The sequence below is a fragment of the Ranitomeya imitator genome, chromosome 10 (assembly GCF_032444005.1).
Source record: "Ranitomeya imitator isolate aRanImi1 chromosome 10, aRanImi1.pri, whole genome shotgun sequence".
NCBI lineage: Eukaryota > Metazoa > Chordata > Amphibia > Anura > Dendrobatidae > Ranitomeya > Ranitomeya imitator.
This window is the reverse complement of record NC_091291.1, coordinates 127051495-127070555: the sequence shown is the minus strand read 5'-3', so window position 1 is coordinate 127070555 and position 19061 is coordinate 127051495. Positions and strand designations below refer to the sequence as shown.

The 19061-nt window shown below is 42.5% G+C and overlaps 1 protein-coding gene across 10 annotated transcripts in view; it reads left to right on the top strand.

Annotated features, from left to right (window-relative positions):
- The window catches only part of AGRN (agrin), a 626510-nt gene that overhangs the window by 509918 nt on the left and 97531 nt on the right, over window positions 1–19061 (top strand). For all 10 annotated transcript variants that reach the window (XM_069742177.1, XM_069742176.1, XM_069742173.1 and 7 more), the window contains 3 exons: window positions 1536–1736; window positions 14904–15055; window positions 15405–15510. In XM_069742177.1, the coding sequence (XP_069598278.1) occupies window positions 1536–1736; window positions 14904–15055; window positions 15405–15510 (459 nt within the window). The remainder of the gene's footprint in view (window positions 1–1535; window positions 1737–14903; window positions 15056–15404; window positions 15511–19061) is intronic.

Sequence of the window (19061 nt, the reverse complement as noted above, 5' to 3'; positions counted from 1 at the left end):
ACATACCAGTACCTGTGATCCGGTACCCTGGACTGTGGCTGCCTGAATCATACAGTAAAGAGGTAAAGAGACAGCAACCCTGTGTCCTCTGTTTCTTTCTACACCACCTACCAGCTGTCCCTACTACATCGGGAGCCCTGGGGACCCAGCTTCACCGGTGGGAAGCCATACCATCCCAGCTGCCATAACATCACCCCAGCGGACCCCTTTAAGCAGCGTCGGTCACTCCCGACCAAATACCACACGTGGCGTCACAAACTTTTATTATTCAACTAACCCCTTTAAAGACCTTCCCTTTAGCATGGGCGCCCAGGGCCACGGACCGGGTTGCCGCCACCGTGACACATCCCTTTAAGTACCAGACCTGGTACCGAGTACCCTACGGCCCTGGCGGGTGTTCCACTGACATCTCCTAATCCTTGACAGCTTTAGCGTATTCCTTACAAGCTTCTCAGCAGTGGTGGTCGGTCTCCTAGACAACAGGCTATAAACAAAACAAAAAAAAGGAGTTAATATCTCAAGAACGGATGTAAATGTAATGAATGCTAAAGTTGTACTCTCCAACAGTATATATTTATGATGATGGGAATAACCTTTTCAGAGGGGCCGGTAATTAGAGCAATTGTTCCTGATCATTGGTCTATAAAGATATGTCACCAATCACTAAAACTCTTGATCATTGGCTGAGTGGATTGTTTATGCGGACTCTAAATCTCTTTATGTAAATGGAGGATGTGTTGCATTAACATGCAATACAGGGACAGAAAAATTTGTATTTCCATATGTTAAGGGGCCCTAATTAAAAGATAGCACCAATCAACTTGCTATATCACAAATTGGCCCATATTAAGTCACCTTTAAATGACATGATCGAGAATGAAATAGAATCTTTGCCCCATGTAAAATAATCCTTAGCGATAACTTTGTTCTCTCAATGGCCCATAGTGGGTGACCGGGTACTCTGTGTATTTAAAGGGAATCTGTCATCAGGTTTTTGCTACGTAATCTGAAAGCAGCATAATGTAGGGGCAGAGATCCTGATTCCAGTGATGTCACTTGCTCAGCTGCCTGGTGTAGTTTCAGTACAATCAATGTTTAATCAGCAGCAGATTGTCACTGCAGGACTAGGTGTCATGTGCCAGGCAGTCCAGCTACTCTGTGTAACCCCGCCCCCACCACTGATTGTCAGCTTGTTGACAATGTGCAGTATAGTTCCCAATCAGTGTTGTGGGCGGGGTTATACACAGCTCAGCATTCTGAGCACTGCTATATCTGCTACAGAGAGCATGAGGATTTTATCAAAACTGCACCAAGGGGTTCAGTAAGTGACACATCACTGGAATCAGGGTCTCTGCCCCTACATGATGCTATTCTTAGATTCCATAGAAAAAAAATCTGTTTTGTAAACCAGTATTGCACCATTCATGATGAAACTTGATCTTGCTTTATCAAATGATTGAAAATTTAGCAGCATCTTCTCCTCCTAGTAGTCAATTTTATGTATTTTTTTTGCTTTCTGTCTCATTGTATTTCAGAGACTTGTGGAAACACCATCTGTGGCTTTGGTGCGAAGTGTGTAAACAACCAGTGCGTCTGCCAGCCTTGTGAGCGCCAGCCGTACCTACCAGTGTGCGGCAGCGATGGAGTCACTTATGACAACCGGTGTGCACTACAAGCTGCATCCTGCAAGCAGAAGAAGAAAATAGATGTTTCTCGAGCCGGGTCCTGTGAAGACGGTAATTCAATTTCCCATCTGAATTTCCTGTTGTTAGTTTTCTATTAGAAAGGGAGGAATACAAAATCTATCATGGGGTTTCGGAGTGAGGTCAGATTTAGTCACACTCCACAAGATTGTCTCTGCTTTAGAATCAAGTAGAAGTAAGCAAGGGAAAAAATGATGCATGCACCAGTGATTAATACCTCCCATGATTTTAGGGTGTATTTTCACCAGGGCAAATTTGGTGCAGTTTTTAAAGTTTACTTAAGTACATTTTCAGACTAAGTTGGTAGGAATAAATGAGGAATAATACCATTTCTGGTCATTATATGACTTGTATACTACATTTTAACCAAGCTCCATGTCACGACTCTGTTGTCGATGTCCCAGGACCAGGGGCTCCTTCCCTGTCCCTAACGCTAGTTGCGCCCTAGCTCGCTCTGTTCCCTGGATTACTTCTGATGGTGAAGATGCCGGAGCCACATACCTTGCCTTAGCTCCTGAATCCGCCCTCAGTCTGTACCCCTTCCCCCACCAAGGGAAGAGCGGAGTAGTAGAGTACCATAATACACCAACCGGACTAACAAGGTAATACGAACAGGGATAAAGGAAATAACAAACATAGAAATATACACACATAAACAATAGAGTTACTTTCATCTTCAAAACGTACGGCACATGGATGTTTGAAACCCATTCATATCACAGACCCATTCATTGAATCCCTGAGAATTGAACTAAACTGGTGGAACATCTTTGCTTTTTGTTTTTATTTTGCTCAGTTGCTCATTGACACTATACAATTCCTATCGGTATCTTTGGCGTACAACCCTCTCTGGTTTTTGGAGATCTAGAAAAAGTTGATTCAGATTTCAAATGTCATTTATTTGGCCGGAAAGATTAGAAGTTTACTTGCTTGTCGCTCCTCAATCTTCCGCTTGGTCTTTAGGTTACATAATCCTCTTGTTCCATGTTCTTTTCACGTCCCGGATGCATCACAAGCCTCATCTTCGTGATCTCTGAATTTTCTAATTTTCTAATGAGTTTTAGTTGGGAAGATGGTGCAGGTGTGCGGATAATAGGAGTATTACAGCACCGCTGGCTTCTGTTTCTGGTGTGCTGACACATCAATACTACTCGATGGAGCTCAGCTGCACGCAAAGGAAACTTGCTGGAATTTGCAGAACTGTTCACATACCAGACACTCTGTAGAATTGTAATCATTTCTGGAGAAATTATGTATATATATATATATATATATATATATATATATATATATATATATATTTACAGATTAGGTATTAATAACCACAAATGAAACCGCTGAAAAGGTTATTGTAGACGTGTCAGGCTTGAAATCTACCCATCCCATGACATTATGCGTCCTATTTCAAATTAAGACACTGGGCGATATTGGAAAAGTAACGGCCATAGCAGCGTCTTGTTCATTAAAGGGGACGTCTAATTCCGATTTAACAACATAATGACTAATGCTAATTTTTTTTAAATCTCACGTGTCGCTCTATATGGCTTTAGCTCTGGACTGTTTCAACATATCCTAGTGAATCTGAGACTGTTTTTTCATGACGCGTTGTACTTTATGTTAACGGTAAATTTACGGTAGGTGGATAGGTTTTGCTTTTATTTATAAAAAAAAGTCTGAAGATCACAAAAGTGACAAAAATTAAAAACAAATTAGCAATTTTCAAATTTTGAATGATTATCCCTTTGATCTAGATCATCATGCCACACAAATTACAGTAGATAGTAAATAACATTAACCTTAATAGTACCGTTACACTAAACGACTTACCAACGATCATGACCAGCGATACGACCTGGCTGTGATCGTTGGTAAGTCGTTGTGTGGTCACTGGGGAGCTGTCACACAGACAGCTCTCTCCAGCGACCAACGATCAGGGGAAAGACTTCGGCATCGTTGAAACTGTCTTCAACGATGCCGAAGTCCCTGGGTAACCAGGGTAAACATTGGGTTACTAAGTGCAGGGCCATGCTTAGTAACCCGATATTTACTCTGGTTACCATTGTAAAAGTTAAAAAAAAAACTGTCACGTCCCCCGCTGTCAGCTTCCCGCACTGACTGTGTCAGCGCCGGCCGGAAAGCAGAGCCAGAGCACAGCGGTGACGTCACCGCTGTGCTCTGCTTTACGGCCGGCGCTGACAGTCAGTGCAGGGAAGCTGACGGCGGGGGACGTGACAGACATCGGAATGTGAGTATGTACTGTTTTGGTTTTTTTTTACTTTTACAATGGTAACCAGGGTAAATATCGGGTTACTAAGCACGGCCCTGCGCTTAGTAACCCGATATTTACCCTGGTTACAAGTGAACACATCGCTGGATCGGCGTCACACACGCCGATCCAGCGATGACAGCGGGTGATCAGCGACCAAAAAAAGGTCCTGATCATTCCCCACGACCAACGATCTCCCAGCAGGGGACTGATCGTTGGTCGGTGTCACACATAACGAGATCGTTAGCGGGATCGTTGCTACATCACCAAAAAGCGTGATGTTGCAACGATATCGTTAACGAAATCGTTAGGTGTGAAGGTACCTTTAGTCTGCTTTACATCAGCACCATTTGTCAAAGGTCCTTTTACCTTGTTAGGCTGTTAGAAGGTTTAAAAATGTAGCAGTATTTATTTTTTTTAGGAAATTTACAAAACATTTTTTTAGGGACCTATTCAGTTTTGAAGTGACTTTAGAGGTCCTATATATTGGAAGACCTGTGAAAGTGATACTTTTGTAAAAGCAATACCCCTCAACATATTGAAAACTGCTGTCAGGTAGCTTATTAACCTTACAGATGCTCTTCAGGAATTAATGAAAAGTGGAATGGCAGGAATGAAAAATGTTATTTTGACCACCTTAACTTCTGACCAGGTCACTATATCCAGCATACTCGAAGGCCATGACATGACAGCCATCATGACCACACAATCATGATCTCAAGGTGCCGATGGGGTTAAAGAGGAAGACCCCACACTCTGTTAACCATCTAGATACTGCAGTTACTGTCGGCAGCAGCATCTAAGGAGTTAAACAGCCATGGTCAGTGCTAACGCCGATCGTGGCTGATGCAGCAGGGTATCTTCTATAGTGATGTTCTCTTTTATCTCAGGTCAGTAAAAAAATACATATTGTGGTCACTAAGGGGTGAGTTAAAAAAAAACCCAATGCTAATGCAAATAAAGCAATACTTGCCCTACTCACCCTCTATGATTCTTCTTCTCCGACTCTCGTGTCTCTACCAAACTTCATACTTCCTTAGTCTGGTCAAACGTGTGACCAAAGCATTTCACCGCTCTGGGCAGTGATTGACTGCAGCAGTCAAATGCTCATCCAGACCAAGCAGGAAATATGGAGACCGATGTGAGAGCTTGACGTCTTTGGAACAGGAGTGATAGGGGTTTGTTAAAGGCGTTGTCCGCTACTGATAATCCCTTCTTAATAGCTGCAGTCTGCAGGAAATAAAAAAAGTGCATACCTACTGGATCGGTGTCACTCCTGCTATCTCCCCGCCATCTGTCCAGGTGGTCATGTGACATTATGTCACATGGCTGTTGATCGGCTGCAGCCTTTCAGCATTCCGGCAGAATAGAAGTCTGTTCTAATGGAATAGAGGAGGCTGCAGCCGATCAGTGGCTACGTGACAGAACAATAACATTGTCCTTTGATACCCGCAACCCGATCGATCAGCTATTTTCTGTACCAGCGGGATTTAAACCGTAAATAGAGCCAGAACTAGACAATTCTGGACACTGCATAGTGGATGTTAACAATAACTTCAGCTCAACACCTATTAAAGTGAATAGAAGTCTGGATCACCCCGTTAACGTTTGCTGTCATAGAAATCAATATCTGATCGAGCTGGTGTGAATTGATTTGCACGTCTCATTTCATCGGCCATGACAGCGGTCTGTGATCGCTGCATGGAAGATGGAGTACTGACTTTCACCTTCCGGCATCCCTGCCTCTTCTATTGATTACCTTCCCTGGCCCAACTTAATCGTTAAGGTGTGATAATCAGAAGAGCCACAGATACATCCAGATAAGAGGCGGTCCTCATTATCCTGGTCCAATGGCCAAAGAAAATTCTAATGGCCAATGGAATGGGATTTGCAAATATATTTGCACCAACTCGAAAAACTGATATATATTATTTTCGTTTTGCATATGATTCCAAGCGATGTAAGGGTGCAGTCAAGTCCATTTATTGAGATTGCCAAGTTAACTCCATCTTAAAACCATACATTTTTTCCTCTTTCTCTTCAAAAATTACATGATGCTCTGTAAATGCGCAAGATTTGGTTTTTCAAAGTGACTGTGCACTTTTCTCTTCTGCTCAGCTAGCCATTTATAATGCACTTGTTTGGCACGGGAAGGTGGGCACAGGCGAGGAGAGGTTTGGGCAGCTGTTGTTTATGCGGCACCGGTGAGGTAGCACCTGAATATGAGTCACTTGGAAGGACATCTATTCCTGTTCATATTGTTGAAGAGAATGACGCTGTCATCGCCAGCTCCGAACCTCATCCCCAGAGAAAGAGACCTTGGCAAACATCCTTTTTTGTGTCTACCGCTTGTGCTCTTCATGAAGTGGCGATTACAGTCCTTCCCAGGCCCGAGGTATAAACGACAGTCATGTCTTTGACTTCTTGAGGGTTATTAGGGGCGATTACCAGCACATTACAGCAGATTGATGGCTTTTAAGATCAATGCTGGAGCTGAAGACCCTGAAGATTAGTTAACTAGTGAGCTGATGATGGAAAACAAAGCTTTTAACCATTTTTTTCTTTCATAAAACCATATTTATTTTCCATTTTTGTGGTTTATTTTAAGGTCTCAATACACATTAGCTAGCTGTCGGCATAACAATCATTCAGCTTGCTTTTAAGGGGAGAACGGTGCTGCCAAACAGCTCTGGTAGGGGCTTATCTCCTACAGAACAAAAGTGTCAATGAATTTTATAGTGCCCCAATATCACCTGTCAGAGGAGAATCCGGACCCCCGTGCACATTGCCCAATCCCATTATTATCGGAGACTTTAGTCTACTGTGCATGGAGAACTTTAGCTTTTTAACAAGCACGACCAACGCTGAAGAAAATTTCCTAATAGTGGTACATTATGGAAATGCTCTAGTGTCTCTCGCTCAAGTAGGGTTCAACAAATTCAGCCATCTTTTGACCTGGACCTTCACCCTTAGGGCACAGTCAGACGGCCATGTAAATTGGACTGAGATCAGAATGCAGTGGAGGAACTGGCCGGCAACGCTTCCGACCTTAGCGTGACAGCTTCATGGATTGCTATGCAGCAGTAACACTTGGGTTGGGAGAGCATCCGGACAGTCCGTGCACTGTATTCCATCCCGGTCTGATTTACACGGCCGTCTGACTGCGCCATTACACATGCACGCTTGGCTCAGTTGATCACTATGTTGAGGTCTCTCTTGTGGTCTGTAAGGGAGCTACTTTCTGAAGGCCATAAAAAGGGGTTCAGAGGGAGCCATTGAGTATAGTGAGTTCAAAGACTGCAAATTTGGACTCCGTTTGACCTATTTTTTCTGGAGGTATCTTTCTTTTATACTGGGCACAATAGCATAGTCTGCTGTTAGAAGAGAGGGGTCAGCATAGCAACTAATATAAGGGTCTCCATCCTGAGAGATATTTGGCCCATTCCTTACTTGCAAGGGTTGTAATGTCTGTGGTGGTGGGTGTCCTACATAGGTTCACAGTACTAAGGGGAATAGGTAGACGAGGTTGACCACCCTACATGCCCCAAATAGCCTGCAGGATCTGACTGTCTGTACTGACTTAAGGTACCATCACACTCAGTGATGCTGCAGCGATATAGACAACAAGCCGATCGCTGGAGTGTCGCTGTTTAGGTCGCTGTAGAGACGTCAAACCCAGTAACTCCAGAACGATGCAGGAGCGAACCAGTGACGTACTTATCATTCTCGTTGGTTGTTAGCTCCATGTAATACATTGCTGGCATCGTTGCTTTTAATGTCAAACATGACGAATCACGCAGACCTGACAACCAAATAAAGTTCTGGACTTCTAGCTCCGACCAGCGATGGCACAGCGGGATCCAGATCGCTGCTGCGTGTCAAACACAACGAGATCGCTATCCAGGATGCTGCAACGTCACGGATCGCTGTCGTTCTCGTTGTAAAGTTGCTGAGTGTGACGGTACCTTTAGACTAATGTCACCTGAATCCCCCAATATTGACAGATTCAAAAGACCCTGGACAGATGGTCAGGGTAGGTAAGGATCCAGCATGTCTGATTTCAGATTGCCGATCCTTTGGTCATCCCATATATATAGAAAATGCAGGAGTCCTCTACAGAATGGGCTCTTCTGTTTTTGCCAAGACGGCTGCCAGCTGAAGAATTGACCAAACCATTGTTTGGTCCATGGGTACCTAATGTGTAAGTTGGGCTTTAATGTAGGCATACCATGTCAAAATTATTCTGTGTATACAGCATGAAAAATTAATCCAGACAGTACAGAATAATACGTATCATAGCTAGCCCACGAACAGAAATCGAAAAGTTGAAATACCAGTTTTATTTCTGACATAGAGGAAGACACGGATAGTGTTAACACGATATCCTTCAATTCCTTCATCGGAATCACTTCGAACAGATCTGTATTTTTAGTACTTTTTGAAGGCGACAAAATAACTAAGTCTGTACGTTTCAGCACATCTGGTAGACCTAGGAAATAGAAAATCCTGCCTTTTCGATGAAAGTAAACGACTGTGTATTTTTGGTCTCTGCACACTTCTGAAAGCAAACATTGACCCAATACGTTCATCGTAACAGCCGCCATTGGGTGACGGAGAGATGATGATTTTGGTGTAATGTCTCTGTTGTATTCTGCGGCGTGTTGGAAAGTGACGAGGATGAACATTTTGGTCCTGCAGATCTGCTCCGTCTTTCTCCGGAGAGCCGCACAGTGCCAGATAATAAGGGTATATTTGACTAGTCTCCTAGCAACGCTCGGAGGGTGATTCCGGCTTTCGGGTGATCGGTTATGAGCGCAGCCTTTAATATCCCGTCTCATATTCAGCGCAAGTGTAATTACCATGAGTTCATTAGCGCAGCATGACTTGGATGAAGCTGGGGATGTGCAGGAACGGAGTATGGGGGTATAAAGAAGACGAGGCTGCTGGCTTAGAGAAGACTTGAAAGACAGACTTTTATCGGCATCCCTTGCTTTCATCTCCTGATAACTGGTGATCGCTTTGCGTAAATAGACCAGGGAGGATTGAAACAGTGACGCTTTCATTTCACACTTCACATCCTCGCAATATCGGATTCTCATGTCCCAGAATATTTCCTCCGGTTGTATCTTACGATCTCTACTTCTCTAATTATTATTATAGGTAACAGTACGCTTTGAAAATACCCATGGCGTCGTGGAGATTTTTCTACACAATCAGCACATCCGTTCAAGTAGCTTTGTTAATTAGGAGTTCTGAGCGCTTCTGCTTATGCCGTAAACCCCTGGCGTCAATGTGAATGCTGATGACAGGCGAGGTCCAAATGGACCATGTAGTTTGCTCATTTTGTCTGTAATTTCTTCATTCTCAGAAGTTTTCTTTTGTTCCTTTTCCAAAACAGTAATTAAATACATTATTATTTTAAAGGGAATCTGTCAGCAAGATTTTTCCATGTAATCTGAGAGTACCATGATATAGTGTCTGAGACCCTGATTCTAGTGACGGGTCACTTACTAGGCTATGTGATGATGTTTCATTAATATCAGAGTTTAATCAGCAGGAGATTATCACTACAGGACTAATTGTCTTGTGCTCCTAGTCCTTCTGCTCTGTATAACCACACCCCCCACCACTGATTGGCAGATTTTTCCTTAACATACAGTCTACACAGGGAGCTGTCAATCACTGGTGTGGGCGGAGTCGCACAGAGCTCAGCATTTAGAGAACTGGTAGATTTGCAGCAGAGAAAACAGTAATTTTATCAAAGCTGCCCCAAGCAGATTAATAAGTGACACATTGCTGGAATAATAATAATAATAATCTTTATTTTTATATAGCGCTAACATATTCCGCAGCGCTTTACATTTTGCACACATTATCATCACTGTCCCCGATGGGGCTCACAATCTAAATTCCCTATCAGTATGTCTTTGGAATGTGGGAGGAAACCGGAGTGCCCGGAGGAAACCCACGCAAACACGGAGAGAACATACAAACTCTTTGCAGATGTTGTCCTTGGTGGGGTTTGAACACAGGACACCAGCGCTGCAAGGCTGCTGTGCTAACCACTGCGCCACCGTGCCGCCCATTGCTGGAATCATGGTCTCTTCCCCTACATCATGCTGCTCTCAGATCAAATAGCAAAAACCTTGTGACAGATTCCCTTTAAGGTTAAAGAAGCCTTCCTACTCCCATCTAAATTGGTATCCTCTTAGTATATTGCAGTCATCATATTATATAGCATTGTGTACTTACAATTGCTCATTTTCCCTTTCTACCCAGCTATTTCTTTTCTCTATTCTATGTATAAACAGGAAGTTTTCCCTCCATGAATCATTCCCCTCTTCACCTCCCACCCAGCTGCTCCCGCCTCCCTCTGCCAGGGACTTTTGCAGTGATGACTCATGCAGGGGAAAGAGACCTCCTGTTTTATATAATAATAATCTTTATTTTTATATGAGCTTAGAAGGATTCAGTTGTTCAGTTTTTAATCAATTGATGTCATAGGCCTAATGGAAAAGAGAAAAATTAGCTGGGTAGAAAGGCAAAATGAGCAATTGTAAGTACACGGTGCTATAAAATATGATGACTTTAGAGCAAGAAAATTTTGATAGGAGGAGTGCTTCTTTAAATAAATGGGCGACCATGTGGCCAAAATGGGAGCTGCTCTGCCTTCAAAGATTTTTACTGTGCCCTATGGAGGAGTGTTTCTAGGACCTCTCCGGCTCATTAATATGCTCCAATGGGTGTATGGGCTGGAGCTGTTTTCATGTTCTTATTCTGGACATACTTTTTATACGCTCATTTGGCCAAAAGCAAATCCTCTCTACCCCGAAGACTGCTGCGAGTGCGACCTATGTCCCACAAGAACAAAAGGATTGGCCATATCGAAATGAAAAATGCCTGATCCATTTTTATCTGTCCTATAAACATTAGATGGTTGGATGATCCTTACGAAAATGCTGTGTTGGGTCTACATCAACCTAATGTACGGCCACCTTTAGTGTGATGTTCACGATTTCTAGGACTACTTGACTCCATATTGTTCCTGCCAGATATTTAGTGATTTTCTTTGAGTTCAGTTGCTTCTTTTCAGACATGTTGAATAGGCATATATATTACAAGCTGCCATAGAAAAATACATGTTCCCTCACTACAGGTCCGGATGTCCATTGATGTCGCCCGTAACCCTTCTGCTTTGTGAATTATACTTTCATTGTCGGGGCAATAAATGAAAGAGGTCAATGAATGGGTCGGAGGTTAAGACTCTCCGTCGTACACTTTGAGAATAAAAATTTTGTGTTAATGAAAAAAAAAAAAAGGATTTTACCCTATTGTGTGCTATTCATGTAGACTGACAGCAGAAAAGCGATATTTTTCTCCCGGTCGTGAAGATGCTTGCAGACCTGACGTCTATTTAATAGCGTTTCTCATGCTAGGAACTCATTATACAGAGACCCATTGACTTTAGATGACTTTTTCTTGTATTGTCTGCAGGTTCCACTTCCACTAAAAGTTACTTATTTTAATAGCAAATGAAGAAGGGTTTTGAAAAGAGACCAACAATAACCACGTTACATTTACTGAAAGAGCCGTAGTGACGGGTCCGAGTCGTTCGTCGCGAGGGGCGAAGAGCATGAATGCGCCTATTTATTTATAATTGAGGGTTGTGCTCGGCGGATGGCTCCGATTGAGACAATTGGTCACTACATCAGCTCAATGATTTCAAAGCTTCGATTAGTGCAATTTTCTATGTATTTGTTCAAGGTCTACTATTACATCTCTTACATGTCTTGCCATATCTTAGAACTGCCACTATTGCAATAATGGAAAGGCTAAGAGCAAGACTTTTTAATTGTGCACCTCGTTTTACGAATGCCTTCACCTTGTGAATTTATCCAAGTAGGCACACACAAAAAAGACATAGCAGAAAACCGTGGATTGAATTAATGAGGTTATCATCAATCTTTTAAGGACTTTTTAAAAAAATAAATAAATAAATGCATGTATTTATGAAATGTGGTGTCATTACATTTTGCACCCATTGACTTTTATAGGCTACTAGATGGTGGCCCGATTCTAACGCATCGGGTATTCTAGAATATGCATGTCCACGTAGTATATTGCACAGCCCACATAGTATATTGCCCAGCCACATAGTATATTGCCCAGCCACGTAGTATATTGCCCAGTCACGTAGTATATTGCCCAGCCACATAGTATATTGCCCAGTCACGTAGTATATTGCCCAGCCACGTAGTATATTGCCCAGACACGTAGTATATTGCCCAGCCACGTAGTATATTGCCCAGCCACGTAGTATATTGCCCAGTCACGTAGTATATTGCCCAGCCACGTAGTATATTGCCCAGCCACGTAGTATATTGCCCAGCCACGTAGTATATTGCCCAGCCACGTAGTATATTGCCTAGTGACGTAGTATATTGCCCAGACACATAGTATATTGCCCAGTCACGTAGTATATTGCCCAGTCACGTAGTATATTGCCCAGTCACGTAGTATATTACCCAGACACGTAGTATATTGCCCAGACACGTAGTATATTGCCCAGTCACGTAGTATATTGCCCAGTCACGTAGTATATTGCCCAGTCACGTAGTATATTGCCCAGTCACGTAGTATATTGCCCAGTCACGTAGTATATTGCCCAGCCACGTAGTATATTACCCAGCCACGTAGTATATTGCCCAGACACGTAGTATATTGCCCAGCCACGTAGTATATTGCCCAGCCACGTAGTATATTGCCCAGTCACGTAGTATATTGCCCAGTCACGTAGTATATTGCCCAGTCATGTAGTATATTACCCAGACACGTAGTATATTGCCCAGCCACGTAGTATATTGCCTAGTGACGTAGTATATTGCGCAGCCATGTAGTATATTGCCCAGTGACGTAGTATATCGCACAGCGACGTAGTATACAGCACAGAGCCACGTAGTATATTGCCCAGTCGCATAGTATATTGCGCAGCCACATAGTATATTGCCACATAGTATACAGCCACATAGTATATTGCCCAGCTACGTAGTATATTGCCCAGCTACGTAGTATATTGCCCAGTTACGTAGTATATTGCCCAGTTACGTAGTATATTGCCCAGTGGCGTAGTACATCGCACAGCGACGTAGTATACAGCACAGAGCCACGTAGTATATTGCACAGTGAAGTAGTATACAGCATAGAGCCACGTAGTATATCGGCAAGTCACGTAGTATATTGCCCAGCCAGGTTTGTCACAGGTGAAAAAATAAAAAATAAACATATACTCACCTTTCCGAAGGCCCCTTGTAGTCCACGGCAGCTTGCGGTTCCAGGGTTGGTATCAGAGCGCAGGACCTGTGATGACGTCGCGGTCACATGACAGTGACGTCATGGCAGGTCCTTCTGCCATACCATCTTTGCCACTGGAAACTGCAGCGGAAGATGGCGGCCGGCGGGAGCGGCTCAGCGGACTACGGAGGGTGAGTATAGCAGGTTTATTTTTTTATTTTTTTATTATTTTTAACATTATATTTTTTACTATTGATGCTGCATAGGCAGCTTCAATAGTAAAAAGTTGGGGACGCAAAGGGTTAATAGCAGCGGTAATGGAGTGCGTTACCCGCGGCATATCGCGGTCCGTTACCGCCGGCATTAACCCTGTGTTAGCGGTGACCAGAGGGGAGTATGTGGGCGACAGGCACTGACTGCGGGGAGTAAGGAGCGGCAATTTTCTTCCGGACTGTGCCCATCGCTGATTGGTCGCGGCAGCCATGACAGGCAGCTGGCGAGACCAATCAGCGAATGAATAACCGTGACAGAAAGAAGGACAGACAGACAGAAAGATGGAAGTGACCCTTAGACAATTATATAGTAGATTTGCTTTCTTGAACATTCAACTTTGATGTGGTATGTGGTCATAAATCAGCTAAGAGGCGCTTAGAAAAAAAAAAGATCTAAAAATTCTCCCAGAAGATGCTCAATGACAATGACTGTTAACTCATTCTGTATCCAGCAATAGACAGTACAACACACGGGCAAACCGTGCAACATTTTTAGTGGAACCTAATTGCGAAATCATTTTGAGCCCCAAATACATGCATTTAAGTTAAAAAAAAAAGAAAAAAAAAAAGTCCCCAGTAGTGTACATTCCCGTTAAGGTTATTGGGGGTCCCATCTTATATGACCCCTTATGACAGTCATACTTACTGTAGGAGAGATATTGGTGCATGCACATGGCCGTCTTCACTAAAATATTGTAGAAATGAAGACAAACCAATTCCCTTAGACTTTAATGGCCTCCTCTTCACTCTTTCATGGGTAAAATATAGACATATCCATATAAAAAGCTCCCCTGTACCCACTGGATAACTGTTTCTCCACATCCGGTTGGGATCAGAAAAACTGGACAAGAAATAAAGTGTAGAGGGGTTCTTAGGACCCCATTCAGCAGAGGTTCTGGGCAATTTCCCACATTGCCCTTCCTATAATCTAGCCCTAAGAATAACTGTAAGATAGAAGAATGACTTACATGGGCCGGAGATCTGCTTAAACCCAATCTGCTCTTGCAATCTGTAGCAGCATGCTTAGTTGTAGGTGACAATTTCCACGGTCTGTCCTACAATACTTTTGTTATTTTTACTCAACCAGTTAAAAAAATTTTTTTTAGATTGCTTACCACGACCACTGTCCCTTTCACCTTTTTCTCAACGGTCCTCCAAATACTAAAGAGACACTTTTTTTTTGTATCTGAACACTATATTATTTGGTGTTTTCATCATCTGACTCATCTGACCAGTGTCGTGGGGTTTACTCTTTTGGAACGGAATTAAGAAATTGGTGGCAAATGTTTTCCACATGGAAGAGTCAATGCTGTCCAGTTGTATGGAAAGTCAATCTTCACTTGCATTAATCTACTATATTCACTCTTCTAGAATGTGGATCTGGAGCTGCTGGATCAGGGTCTGGTGAGGACAGCGAATGTGAACAAGATCGTTGTAGGAGATACGGCGGCTCGTGGGATGAAGATGCTGAGGATGATCGCTGCATCTGTGATTTTACCTGCCATGCTGTGCTGAGAAACCTGGTAAGCATTCAACCGAAAGGCATTGCAGAAGATCCTATAGACCACTACATTTCCATATTAATAATAATCAGTCCTAATTTGTAGCATGGTTCCACCACCACCATGGAGAGACGAGAATGGAGGTTTAATGGGAATTTGCCAATTCATTCCACCCCTTGCTTAGGAATTTCCCATTAGATAGCGTTAAATCAGAATGATCTCCCCTTGGATATGTTTCTTTTATAGTAGATCATTGCTATAGGTATGTGGTTTAATGCTGAATAATCCAGTATAATGAATTGCGTTAGTGACCGGACCACGATGCCGCCATACATAGTCATGGGTCGCTCCTCTACCGTATCTTTCATAGGTGTGTGGCTCGGATGGTCTAACTTATTCTAATGACTGCGAATTAAAGAAAACTCGCTGTGAAAGGCGCCAAGACCTATACGTGGCTGGACAAGGTCCCTGCAGAGGTGAGAGACAGGATTATTATAATTTTCCGTTTCCACTAATCCCTTCCCTACTGGGTTTTTTTTTTTCCCTCTTGATTTCTTCTGATCTGCGATAAGATCTCTGACCATTTACAAGCTTTGCAGATTCATGAGCCAAATCTCTTGGCACAGAATTGACTGCAGGATTTGGATTATTGTCATACAGCTGACAAATGATAGTAAGCAGATGAGAGGCTTATTTGCGCGAGAAGTCTTTAAACATGAAACTCAGTATTAAAGTTCTACAGCGACTACTGAAAGTCTCGTGGCAAAGTGCTGACAAAGTTTCCTTGCACCGTTTCACTTTTAAAAAAAAATCATATTGGAATATTTGGTGGTCTCAGTGGTGTAACTAGAGCCCGATGGGCCCTGGTGAAAGATTTTTGATGTGCCCCCCCACAAACCCAACCCTGCACCCTCCTGGTATATATGTCCCCCATCCTAGTATATCCCATCCTAGTATATATATATATATATATGTCCCTCATTCTGGCCCCATCTTGGTGTGTGTGCTATCAAACAGGCAATTCATGCATGCAGGTGCGGGGACTGGAGCATAGTATTCGAGCACGCCAAAGTCACTCCGTTAGCACACCAGCATGCTCAGATAACACCTTATCCCAGCAGGCTCGCTCATCACCTTATCAGAGCACATTCCCTCATCACTAATTGTAACCTAAAGATTGTTGGAATTATTTGTTCATTTAGTGGGGGGCACATTGACTCCCTCATAGTTTCTGCAAGCAAGGGCACACAAATTATAGTGGCGGAGCATGTGACTTCATGGGGTACTAGCTATGGTTGGGCTCCACACCCTTTACTTTTGGGTTGTGAGAACTTATAGAGGAACTTCATTGTTGGCAAAGGATAAAATATTGGTCCAAGAGTCATGGAAAGGACACCATAATGGGAACCCATCTCTCTCCTTTGCACGCCACTGTGTGGGGTCTACGGACCATAAAACCTTCATTGCGATGCAGTGCTTCATCACACTGCAGAAAAGGGCCGTACACATGGTCCTTTATATTAAGCGCTTGCATTGTGATTTAGATTAAACTCTATTTGTGCTAGAAAATGTCTTTTTCTTTTAATGGATCTTTGATGCATACAGTTTTGGTGAGATTAATTCATTAAAATTTATGATGTGCATTCAGTCAATTGGCAACAGTGCGCCAATAATTTACTGGGTCAAAATCATCAGTCAGCTGTAACCTCTGGCGGGTACTGAAAAAAAAAAAAAATCTTTTGTTAATGGCAGCATTTTACGACAACACAGGGAACGGATTTCATCAAAGTAAAATCAGATTTATTTAGTTTTTAACATTGTGCAAATGAGAAGTCTTCACATATTCTCGGGCCGCAGTGCATTTCGAATAAAGCCGGATGTTACATGGATGTGGTGCAATCGAGAGAAGGTTAAAAGAGCTTTACACAGGCAATCATAGACTCCAACTTCATACTTTACATGTCCTAACATATAATCATGGACTCCTTCCTGGCTGTAAATTGCAGAACGACCAGGACAAAGAGTCGCATTACCGATAAATGTAAAATTCTTCTCGCGTGCCTTATACTGTATGAGCATGTGACAAGTGATCCCAGCTACATGTAATAAATATAAATTGTAATTATGCGCAATAGTTCCTCCAACTACAAGTAACATTTATCTCCCCAACCATAAACCATATCCCTTTATAATAGCCATGTAATACAAACTAAATTCTCACTAACCATGAATAATAGTTTAATCCACTGCAGAACATAACGTTTCCACCAACTCTAATCCTATCAACCAGACGTAATAATTAAACAAACTTGTAAAAGTAAAAGACTCAACAACTATTTGTAATAATTATGTCAGCCATTATTAAGAATTAAAACTATAACTAATTTCCTTTTTAACTCCTTTAACCCCGAACGTGGTTTGTACATTAATGACCAGGCCAACTTTAACAATTCTGACCACTGTCACTTTATGAGGTTATAACTCCCGACCCGAGTTGAAATTCCGTGTTGCCCAGTGACAGGCCCAAAACATCAGCGCTCTAGAGGAATGGGCCAACATGCCACCAACAGTGTGTGCCAACCTTGTGAAGACTTATAGAAAATGTTTGACCTCTGTCATTGCCAACAAAGGATATATAACAAAATATTGAGAAGAACCGCCAATGTATCCCCGCTAGGTAATGCCCTGACAGCTAAGCAGACTGCACTCTCCCTCCTACCTTAACAGACACATTGTCAAGACAGGAAAAATATTCAGAATTGAGAGTCCTCAACTCAATTCTAAATATTTTTCTATCTACCGGCTAACACAGTACAAAGATATATATATTTTCTGTATCAAGACAGGAAAGAGATTTGCACTATTACAGTATTTAACTCACAGAGGATTGCATAGACTGGATTCACTGTGTCCTGCTTCTCACAGATGAGGGGTAGTTATTATTAAGGACTCTTTATTTTTCCAAATGAAATACCTTATTTCTAGAAAGCTGCCATTATTCCCAAGGGGTGTCATCCACATAACCACCACTCCCGACATAGTACTGCAAAATCTTCTATTTTTTTTTTTTTAAAGCCGGTCATCTGGTGCCATCTGCCTCAGGATGACAGTATGGAGTCCAAGTATAATATTGAAGAGTTTTCCTCCTATTCAGGCTGAGGACACATAAACAGGACTTGTCACCAGGTCAAAAGTGCACAGTCTCGGCGCTTATTTTTTTCCCGCTGCTCTCCTGAATATTTCATTTTTGTTTTTCATTTAAATCTGCCTTTGGTTCCTGAGATTTGCATCTTTGTTTAAAGCTAAATTGTGTGATCTTTACAAAGTGGCTCACTGGATCCTCAGGGGCATGTCTTTAGGCTGCTCTGCATGCCACAAGTCCATAACAATTAGCCGCAAATAAAAAGGCCCATATCTCTGGAACCGTATGACGGATGTTAAAAAAAATAGACACTGGACACTTCTGACCTAATGGCAGGTTCTATAATTCTATAACTTTAGACAATGGCTTTAATAAGGTTAAATTGAGTGCTAGCTCCATTCGCATCAGGTACTCCACTATATAAAAAAGTCAACTCCATATAATTAAGATGTATTTTTTGTGCCCTGCTATACACATGCCTATTACATAGACATTGCATTGTAATTCTTCCACACTTTTACTTTGGTTTGAAGCATTCACCGGTCTTCCGCTGCTATGCAAATGAGAAAAGCGCCATCTCCCCATCCTGAATACCTAACGACAATACGGATGATTAAAGACAATGATCTGCCTCATTATTGTTACATCCTCCTGGTAGCGCTCGTCTGGCGATGCATAAAGAATCCAACGAATCCATCACTTATGTCTTAATCACCCTGGTTCTCATTCTGTTACACTACACATCTCAGGATATACCCCCATAGGACGGCATTGGGTTATGGTGGCCATTTTACAGTCCCGCATTTATAAGATTAAGGCCTGTCAATATCCTATCCCTCCCATGATTACTGAGAAGTTCATGAATATTTATGAAACGAGGGCTTC